Below are 11,001 nucleotides of genomic sequence, written 5' to 3' on the forward strand. Positions count from 1 at the left end.
GTAGTGCATTCCTACATGTGTCACGCAGACACACTTGTCTGGTTGATGACAAGTGTGTCTGCATGACTGTAGTGCTCAAATGTAAGAAAAGTAAAGTAAGTATCCTCTGTTTGTTTGTTTGTTTGTTTGTTTGTTTTTTGTTTGTTACCAAATACTGGTGTGACTCTGGAGCTTGCACTTTAAACATTGGAAGGTATTTATATTTTAATGTTGTTGTTGTTGTTGTTGTTATGGTCATCGTCGTTCTGATATTTAGCTGTAGTCTACAACATGAGAGAGTCTTCATGCATCATGTCCAGACCTACCAGACAGCCTGCAGCTGAGCGACCTACTGTATGTACTCAAACACACCATTTATGAAGCATCGCTGAAGAAGGAACATAACCCTCTTTCTCCTCCTCCTCCTCATGTACTTGCTGGTGGTGAGAACACAGTTCCCACACATGTTCCTCAGGTTAATCCTACAGGGTCACGTATGTTTAATGCTTAACATGTATCTGGATGGCTCAATTACACGGTTGGATTCATTGTTGAGTGTTCACACTGGTTTTCATTCAAACCACGATTATATAGAACCAGGACAGACAGGACCAGGTCTTATACAATCAGCACGGACAGAACCAGATCAAATAGAACCAGTGAGAAAGAACCATTCAGAAGTAGAGCAGAGAGAACCAGAAGGCTCCTTCACACCTGCTATGGTGATGAACAACGAACATCTGACCAGTGTCCTGATCTCTTCGCTGGGCAATGGAACCAAAGTCTTCACGCATGGATGCGCCAGCAGCAGGGGGGGGGGGGGTGACGACAGCATGAACCAGTCAGTATGATCAGGAGGGCTGATGTCACCGTCCATCACAGTGGTCCACCGTGGTCATCATGACATGCTGATTGACCCCATAAGGTGCCCAACCCACAGGAGACAGAAGAGCTGCCAGTCCAACCCTCAGTAACCAGAAAAAGAAAGAACCACACTAGAAGCTCCTCCCTCCAGCAGGAAGGCTAACTAGGGATTGCGGGTCGGTCACCAATCTGAGGTCAGTCTCTGGCACGTCTGTCATCATAGCAGCAGATGGGCCTGAGGTCGGGCCACGGCTGACCTGGGATCAGCCCAGACTCCAACCGCAGGGAGGGGCTTTATCAACAGGGAGCACTGACTCAGGTGAGGATAAACCAACACACACACACACACACACACACACACACACACACACACACACACACACACACACACACACACACACACACACACACACACACACACACACACACACACACACACACACACACACACACACACACAGCCAAAACACCATCTGCCGCCTCTATGTTTGAGTTCCAAATCCCAATTATCAACAAAACACACAGAAGACCTCCAAACTACCCTCTTGGATACACCATTCCCTTTGAGAACGCTGTCACACACACACATTCGTACACGCAGACACACACACACACACACACGCACACACACACACACACACACACACACACACACACACGCACACACTCTTCCAAACCCAGATCAGATGGAACCAGGTGGATTGAGGCAAGGTAAGTTGCTCATTTTTCATTAAATATGACAGAATAAGGAAGATGGATTTCCTTACTTCTTTAACCAAGTTCATTCACATCACACACTTCTAATCCTCCTCATCTCTCCCTCCCTCTCTCTCCATCTCTCTGTCGCTCTCTCTGTGCTACCCTCCCCCTCTCCCTCCTCTCCTCTCCTCTGACCTGAGATGATCGCTTCTCCTCTTTCAAGCAGCTTTTTTACACTTATCACCAAAGTAGGTTTATGATGCTCATTTCTCTGGCCTCATTGCTCCTCATGGATGTCATCATCTGTCACTGGAGATCAATACAGAGAGGACATTCTCTCTCTACACCTGCTAACTCCCAGAAGGACGTCTGTGGTTCACAGAATAAACCCCTGCACTGGTGTGCAGTGACCAGTAGTGGGCAGGCTAGCGTGGTGAGACGGCCTACCGGTTCTGTAGTGCTTCATGTACATATCATGTACGTGAAACCTCCATATGCCAGTGAAAAGCCCCAGACTACACCACCAGCCACCGCCTAAACATACACACATGAACTAGTGATTTGTATAAAACTGCTCATTTGCTGAGAGTCCAGGATTGACTGAACTCTGTCAAGATGGTGTTGAGGGAACGGAGACGGTTGCATCATAAAGGACATCCGGAGTAGAAACCTGGTGTCAGATCAACAACACAAACATCAGAAGTCCCTGTGGTGAACAACTTACACCTCCTCCACCAGGACTGCAGAGTGCCAGGACATGGACACCATCAAAAGCCCCCCCCCCCCCTCTCAGTGGCATAGAAACGTCCTGATCTACTCCAGGCCCCAGTGACGCGTTCTCTGGCACACGCCCCAATCGTCCAGCTCGGTTCAGGAACATCATAACTGATAAAAGTCACCAGGAAAGACTTCACTTGAAATTTTCAGAATGGATGAAAAGATTTTTGTAGATTTCACTTTGCTTCACGCTGAACTTCTTTCAGTTTCCCCACGCCCCATCAGGTGGTTAACGCATCATAAAAACATCCTTATCTACAATAATAAAGAAACCCTGGATCTGCCCCTTTCTCCTGATTTACTCCCACATTTTGGGGGTAATTCCTAGATGATGACTCATTCCAAAAGATTTCATGATAATCCATAAACTACAAATTCCTGCTAACAGACAAGCTGACACATTGACCCCCTCAGAGGATAAGGGGGAAATAGACTGGACATAGGTCGAACCCAACGCTTATGCTGATCAACCTGTGGCCTGCTCCTACACTAACCCAAACCCCAACCCCTAACACTGACCAAACACTAACCCCTAACCCTATCCTCAAAACCCCAACCCCCAACCCAACCCTAACCCCCTAACCCTAACCTTTACCCTAACTCTAACCCTAACAGTAACCCCAACCCTAACCCTGACCCTTAATCCAACCCTAACCCTAACCTCAAAACCCTTACCAAATCCTAACAACCTAACCCTAACACCTAACCCTTACCCTAACACTAACCCTGACCCTACCCTTAACCTTAACTCTAACCCTAACCCTACCCTAACCCTAAACTTAACCTTAACCCTAACCTTAACCCTAACCTTAACCTCATGCAATGTTACACAAAGGGTAAAGAAAAACATCCTGGATCATCTCTAGCCAGATGCTTCAGTTTTTAATGTTCGGTAGTAAAAAATAATTTCACCCTAAATGATTTCAATCAGGCCGGCACGGCGGCGCAGTGGGTAGCACTGTCGACACACAGCAAGGCAGTTCCAGGTTCGAGTCCCGCTCTGTGTGGAGTTTGCATGTTCTCCCCGTGTCTGCATGGGTTCTCTCCAGGTTCTCCAGCTTCCTCCCATCTCCACAAACATGCGCTTCAGGTTAATTGGCCTGTCCAAATTGCCCGTAGCGTGTAAGCGTGCATGGCTTTCTTGCCCCGCCTTACGCCCTAAGACGTCTGGGATAGGCTTCAGCTCCCCGTGACCCGCTACGGGGGATACAGTTCGGAAAATGAATGAATGAATGATGATTTTAATCACCAGTTACCAAGGAGGTAGTGGAGGGGAGATAAACTGTTTCAGTGTAGTTTAGTTTAGTTTAGTTTAGTTTAGTTTAGTTTAGTTTAGTTTAGTTTAGTTTAGTTTAGTTTAGTTTAGTTTAGTTTAGTTTAGTTTAGTTTAGTTACTTGCTTTCCTATCAAATGATGCTGGTTACCAGTTGAATGAAACTGTAATCCGGATCTTCATCTTGGCTCATGCTCCGTTCCTCCTCAGGCTTCATGGAAATCACTTCTCCTGTTTTTGTAATTTTGTCGGCAGCAAACCGTACCCACAAACTGACAAACAGATGGATCAAAACTCCTTGAAAAAAACGATCAGGTTGGGAATAGGAGTGCTGCACTGAGCAGAGGAGCATGTTACCTCCTCCCCCCTGCAGGGAGCCTGCAGCACCTCCTTCAGGAATGTCGTCCTGATAGCAGTTAGAACCAGGGACCTGGTTGATCCAGACGTCACCAGAACCACAAGTCACTGCTCACAGCCCACAGCCCACAGCGCTCAGGTTGTGTTTCAGACCCATCATCCAGATCTGTCCTCTCCATTCTGATCTCTCCAGTCATTCTTACACGTTAACGTCTGACACTACACTCCATAGATGTTTTACAAAAGCTCCTGTGGTGAACTGGACAGATCATTTATGGATGTAATGTGCATTAGCACTCCAGGGTATTACAAAAAACACCACGTAGCGTAAATTTCACATTTATGATTTGACATAAATGTGAAAATTCCACCAAACATATTTCTGTACAGATATAAGTCTTTCTGTTTCTAACAAAATAAGCCCAACTTGTACCCCAGTTGGTTCAGCCCGCCTCCACTTTGTTACCGTGACACCAGCACGGACACGAGCAGAGAGACCAGCTGGAGAAGCGTTTAACACAGCATGTCTCTGAAGGAATGATCATTACTGCTGACTGATGTGTCCCAATCAGTGTGTGTGTGTGTGTGTGTGTGTGTGTGTGTGTGTGTGTGTGTGTATACACACACAGTACGTGGATGGATGGATGGATGGATGGATGGCTATTTAGATAGATAAAAAGATAGATCTAAATGTGTGTGAGTGTTGCGTGCACACACACACACACACACACACACGCACACACACACACACAGACGTCTATATATATATATATATATATATATATATATGTATGTATTTATATATATATAGATGTAGATATATAGATATAAAGATATATGTATATATATAGTATACATATATACATATACACACATATATATATACAAATATACAGTGCGCCCTCGCGCTTTCGTGCATCAACAATTGCGACTCCACCTCATCATGGATTTTTAATGGACAGTCATGTGATACCGTACACGCGTTCTATTGGCTGACGGCATCCAGAAGTGTGCTTTGTTCCGTGAGTGTCTGACTTCTGTGAGACAGAAAAGTGCTTTGAACAGTCGATAGGAGTGTGGGACAAGGAAATAATACAGATAGAAAGTGGTTTAATGTCAGTATGGGGAGGGTTCATAAACATTTAAATTACGTTGAAATTACGTTGAAATTACCGCACATAATACGGTAATTTTTATATATATATACACACACACACACACACAGAGTATTTTCCACACTATAAGGTGCACTAGATTATAAGGCGAACCTTTAATGAATGGCCTATTTTTCATATATAAGGCACATTGGATTATAAGACATTGAGACAACTAAAGGCTTTTAGGTGCGCCTTATAATGCAGAAAATACTGTTTATATATATAGATATATGTGGACGGTAGATATAGTAAATATAGATATAGATATATAGTAAATATAGATATATAGATATAGATATAGATGTAGATATAGATATAGATATATAAGCACATATTCTGTATATAAACACACACACATGCACACACAGTGTTTGTCAAAGGTGATGGGGTTCCAGTGCTGTTCATTCTGATTGGAGTGGAACACAAACCAGACCAAACACACCTGGGCTGACTGCACCTGCTTTACCTCCAGTACTGGATTCTAACATGATTCCTCTCAGTCCATTCAAGGCCCTACAGGAAACCTCAAAAGAGACGTCCATATGAGCAAAGGTTGTGACCTAAGAGGGGCTAAATATTCCCCCAGCCAGCCTCATTTCCAGCGTACTGCTATCAGTGCGGGTCTTCACAAACCCACCAGTGGCTTCTAGGCAAATTGAGCCCTGTCACACACCCTCCCACTCCCAAAAATACACACAAACACGCACACCTGCCTGCACACCGATAAGACGTCAACCACCGCCGCTCCAAATGTGTTTGCACTACGGCGTCGGTTGGCTGCACTTCCTCATTGAACGACTTGAACAATTTATTCTGACGCGGCGCTGAATCCAAAGGGAATTTAGATTGAGACTGAAAAAAAAAGAAGAATCAGACATGACCTGAAAGCCTTGATGAGAGACGGAGGGGAGGGGGGTAAACCTGAGATATACGAGCCTGTCACTCAGCGTCATGGCATCGCGACAAGCCGGACAATCATTAACACACTAATGAACACAGTCAGCCGTCCTGCAGCACACACCCCACACAGAAAACCCCTGTGGGGGGATTTCATTAGTACTACTACAGCACTGGTGTGACCCACTGGCCCCCAACCTGGTGTTCTCCATGGACCGGTCTTTAAGGTGTGGTGGATGAATGAAACACAATGAAACCACCAGCAGACGAAGTGGTGTTCTATAGCTGTCTTTTTCTTTGTAGCTGTAGGTTCTTCTGTCTCCTCACTGGTTTCTTTCTCTGCACAAAGAAACTTTACACAGACGTTTGTTTCTTGTTGGTTCTGCTAGCTTGGGACTTTCAGTTTAGCGGTAATGTATTCTGTGTTAGCCCCTTAAGAAGGTACTCCTGTGACCGAGGCAGTCTTTCTGTGTGACTTGGTACCGATTGACCCACAGACCGGTACCAACTGACCCACGGACCAGTGCCCACTGACCCGCTGGGGTGGGGGCTGGTTCCAGTTGGGGACCACTGCTGTAACCCACCATTCCCTGTCCAGTGGGGGTGGGGCTCCTGGCCAGCTCAACTCTGCTGGTACCAGACTAGAACTGACTGGGTGGTTCGAACCACTGACACAGTGTGTCTGTTCCACATGAACGGACCTTCTGATTGGTGATGATCTTTATTATATACAGTATGTACTGTATAGACTACAGTAGTCCCTCTCGCATTTGCACATCAACACGCGTGACTTCACCTCATCGCGGATTTTTAGTAGGTAGTCATGTGATACTGTAAGTGCATTCTATTGGCTGACAGCATCCGAAAGAGCACTACGTTCCGTGAGTCTCGGACTTCCGTGGGACACAAAAGTGCTTTAAACAGTAGATAAGACTGGGAAAAGGTAATACAGACATAAGGTGGTTTAAAATCAGTGTGGGGAGGGTTCATAAACATTTAAATTATTGTAAATAATAAGATAAATAGTTTGTCGCCATGTCGCGGAATTCAATATTGACGTCGGGTTCCTCATTATTAAACACATTTTCATGCTAATCAATCAAGTATATTACCATACTTACACTAATCTCCCTGCAAAACACAGGCTGACCATTTCCTGAAGGAGCTCTTGGGGGTTGGGGGTTGGGGGGGGGGCTGACACATGCTCCACATGACGCAGCACTTTTTAACGTTCAAGCTGTAAAACTAAGAGGTTCGTTTGAAGAACAGGTCTGGCTCCATGGGGGCCCGCTGGCTGATGAAGGTGTGTGGGGTCCATTACAGTTGGGATCTTATCCAGGTGACCCATCTGGATGAGATAAAGCACCAGCAGGGCACAGAAGACGTGACGCCAGGGTCGAAGCCCAGTGATGAAACCAGAGCAACAAGCATAGCATCCAGTCCGTGTAGCGTTACAGGATCACGGCTCCGTCATTATCAGCAAAGATTGAACTCATTCATGAAAATGTGAACGATAAAGGTCGAGCAAAGGTCGGCTGTTTCACACTTCCAGGTGAAAATGCTTCGTCACCTTTCAGGCGACCTTCCTCTCCGTCACCTTCTGTCTTGTGTGTCGGAGCTTGAGCGAGACATTGGTGTATCCTGTCCAATCATGATGGAGATCCGTCTCTCATGGCGTCCGACTGAACCACAGGACTGAACCAGACTGAACGGACCACATGGTTCAGTCTGTGTTCAAACGGCTCTCCCGTTTTTTGCCTTTATTTTTGTAGGTCAAACCAGACATACGTTTGATAAACCTTCTGTCGTCACAGGACGTGGACAACCTCTCTGATTGATAACGTTGTGCGTACTGCTATGACCTGTCCTTAGATAAGTCTACATTTATATCCTGTTATGAAGTGTGTAGCCGTATGACTACTATGTCTGTTGATCACTAGCTCCGAGGGGCAGTTCTCCATCCAGCTTTGGTCACATTGCTCCTGTACACTGACCCACACCCACAGTCTGTGGTGTGATAAAGCATGGAGGTAACAGACAAGCTGATGTTCACTTGAGTCTTGTTTTATTTGATACTAAAACTCCCAGCTCTCTGGCTAAGTCTGTCTTAACAGCTGTGTGAACACACACAGCTGGATTTGCCTCACAGTGGTTGTTTCAAGCTCAGCTGCAATAAAACACTATTTATTGTAGTTCTTTAAGAGTATGCTTACAGTTCTGTGAAGAAGCCATTGTTCTCTTTAGTGCCCACACACAAGAGCCAAACAACACCACTACCACTCTCACAAATCACACAGCGGAAAAGAATACATGAACCTGCATTCATGACAATATGACAATACGTTCTACCGCCCAAAGGTCCCGCTGAAAGCATTTCTATGTCTGTTGTGCAATTATTCAACTAACCACGGCGTCCACATTCAGCCCAGATTATGTCGGATCAACGTTCGCTGTGGACATCTACAGGTTCCATAGACATTTATCGTTAAGGGGCTTTTTGCGCATTAAGATGCTATAAACGCATAAAATGGCACAATGTGGAAAGTATCTAATAGAAATGTTTAATAAGCTTTATTTAAATATCACAGTCATCCTAGGCTAATTATAGGTCCCTAAAAATAATTAATTCCTTACAGGATTGTTTTTCCTTCTCCTGCTGCAGGACAAGCTGCTTAAAAACACCTGAAGCGAAGCAGTTTGAACGTTAAGCTGAAGGAGGTTATTTATGGTTTGATCACAGCTAATAAAACATGTTTTATTCCCTGTTTTATTCTCTGAACCTTTGTATTCATCTCTAAACATGTAAGGAGTTTAAATGTGGTGCTGCAAATAATTGCAGCATCAGCATCAGCATTACAAGCAATTATTTATATATATGTATATATTATTTATATATAATTATTTTTATTTATATATATATATATTAACATATTTAATTTAGCAACATGTATAAAAATATAAAATATCAATATAAAATAAAATGGCAATAAAAATAGTCTTCAAAACTTAAATGTTATCTAAAATTGTACTTTAGCATTTCAAAACAAGATAAGATGAGATAAGATATACTTTATTGATCCCAAACTGGGAAATTTAGAATCAGGGTGATCTTCACTCTCCCTGATCCACGCTGGTAAACATGAATATAGTTTCCGTACTGCTGGAATAAAGAGCAGCTGTGCCCCCGGATGATCAGTGTTTCTGGATCAGTGTTGGTTTTAAAGTTGGCAGGGCGTCGCCTTTGACTTTATGGACAAAAACACTTTAGATTTGTGCTTCTTGACATTTGAACAAAGGAGCGACAACCCTTGGGTTAGAGTCGGAACAGGAGGAACCAAAGGAAACATTTTTACTCGGCTGAAAAGTTGAAAGGAAAAAAAGTCTATTTCCATCCACACCGTGAAATTGCCCCAACGAGCTGAACCCCTGAGCCTCGGAGTGATGACAGGAGCTCCAGCCTGAAAACAGACAAAGGCGGGCTGTCCCGGCACTTTGGTGTAGAACACGCCGATGGTAAGTGAGTCCAGTCCAGTCTCCAGCCTCACCTCGGATCGAACTTGTGCGTCAAACGCAGCTTAAATAAAGGCGCTCCTGTTTGTTTGTGAATTCTGGGAGCTAAAAAATAATAAAATGTAATTTAATTTTTTTTTAAAAAGAAAAACAATCCCAGACCTACCTGAGAGCAGAAGGGTGAAAACAGTCCCGATGAGGATCATCCTTGCCGCGCGTCCGGGTCAGCGTGGAGTGGATCGGGGATGTGGGAGCGGACTTTGTGCGTTCTCGGCTCGTCCAGCAGCACCGCCGTGCGCCCCGCAGACAGACGCCCAGCCCGCCGCTACATTCACCGTCCGAGCGCTCCTGCGACAGTAAAGTCCGACAACTTTCAGATATCCCCAGAAGGAAGGACGGGGGGAGCCTCGGAGGAATGAGTCAGGAACAAAGTACGCGCCAGAGAGGCAGTGCGTGCGTGGATGCGTGCGTCAAGACTCCCGCTTCTCACCGCACTGCTTGTTGGAATCAGCCCGCGGATGGAGGGACCGTCAGCGGCATCACGGCATCAGCGGCTCCGCGGCTCCCGGTTCATTGTGTGATCCTGACGCTAACGGCGGGAGACAGAGGTTATTACTGGTGATATCCCTCCCCCATCCCCTCCCGCACCGGCCCCCTCCTCCTCACGGCATCATCACCATCATCACCTTTAGAGACACAGAAGGGATGAAAAGCAGCTGTTTCCAGTTAAATGTTGAACACCCGTCGTTCCCTGAAGACTTCAGAGCTGCAGGAGCAGGAAATATTCTCAGTTTAGTAGACGCTGACAGAAGAACATACGTGTGTGTGTGTGTGTGTGTGTGTGTGTGTGTGTGTGTGTGTGTGTGTGTGTGTGTGTGTGTGTGTGTGTGTGTGTGTGTGTGTGTGTGTGTGTGTGTGTGTGTGTGTGTGTGTGTGTGTGTGTGTGTGTGTGTGATAATATGATAATTGTGATGATCATTATTTCTGCGTCATGTGATCCCGATATCAGTGACCTTATGATTGATTAGTGTCCCCCTACTCACAAACGTTCTGTGCCCATTCTCGCACAAGGTACAGCAGCTCATATCATCATGTAGACATCAATATGCCAGCAGGTGTTCAGAATGGGATACTAAGACGTGCTATATGAAATTAAAAGGTCGATAAAATGTTAAATGGGAGGTCAAAAAGACCAGAGGGTCGGCGGTTCATAAAACATGAACTGGCATTGGGAGGTGTCAGGTGTGAGTGTGTGTTACAGGCCTGTACTCACTATATACTGTATATGCATGCAACTCATAACCAGTGTGAGAGTGGACTGATAATTTCCCTACGGGGATCAGCACAGTTAATTAAAATTAAAAATTTAAAAATTAAAAATGAATGAATTTAATGTAATCTGAGTGTTTCAGTGCAGCTCTGCCATGTCCAGATGTTTTGATGACACCTCTGTTTGGATGTCTGCACACTAACACACATCACTCCTCT

General features: G+C 45.0%; 1 protein-coding gene across 1 annotated transcript in view; it reads right to left on the reverse strand.

The window, feature by feature from the left end:
• Nucleotides 1-10,145, reverse strand: part of LOC137602838 (GDNF family receptor alpha-4-like) — a 40,367-nt gene extending 30,222 nt beyond the window's left edge. Inside the window, exons 1-2 of the mRNA XM_068325901.1 lie at nucleotides 10,004-10,145; nucleotides 9,680-9,861 (exon numbers count right to left, since the gene is read on the reverse strand). Coding sequence (XP_068182002.1) covers nucleotides 9,680-9,719 — 40 coding nt within the window. The 5' untranslated portion in view covers nucleotides 9,720-9,861; nucleotides 10,004-10,145. The remainder of the gene's footprint in view (nucleotides 1-9,679; nucleotides 9,862-10,003) is intronic.
• Nucleotides 10,146-11,001: the final 856 nt, after the last annotated feature.

Source organism: Antennarius striatus, chromosome 10 (genome assembly GCF_040054535.1).
Source record: "Antennarius striatus isolate MH-2024 chromosome 10, ASM4005453v1, whole genome shotgun sequence".
Taxonomy (NCBI): Eukaryota; Metazoa; Chordata; class Actinopteri; order Lophiiformes; family Antennariidae; genus Antennarius; species Antennarius striatus.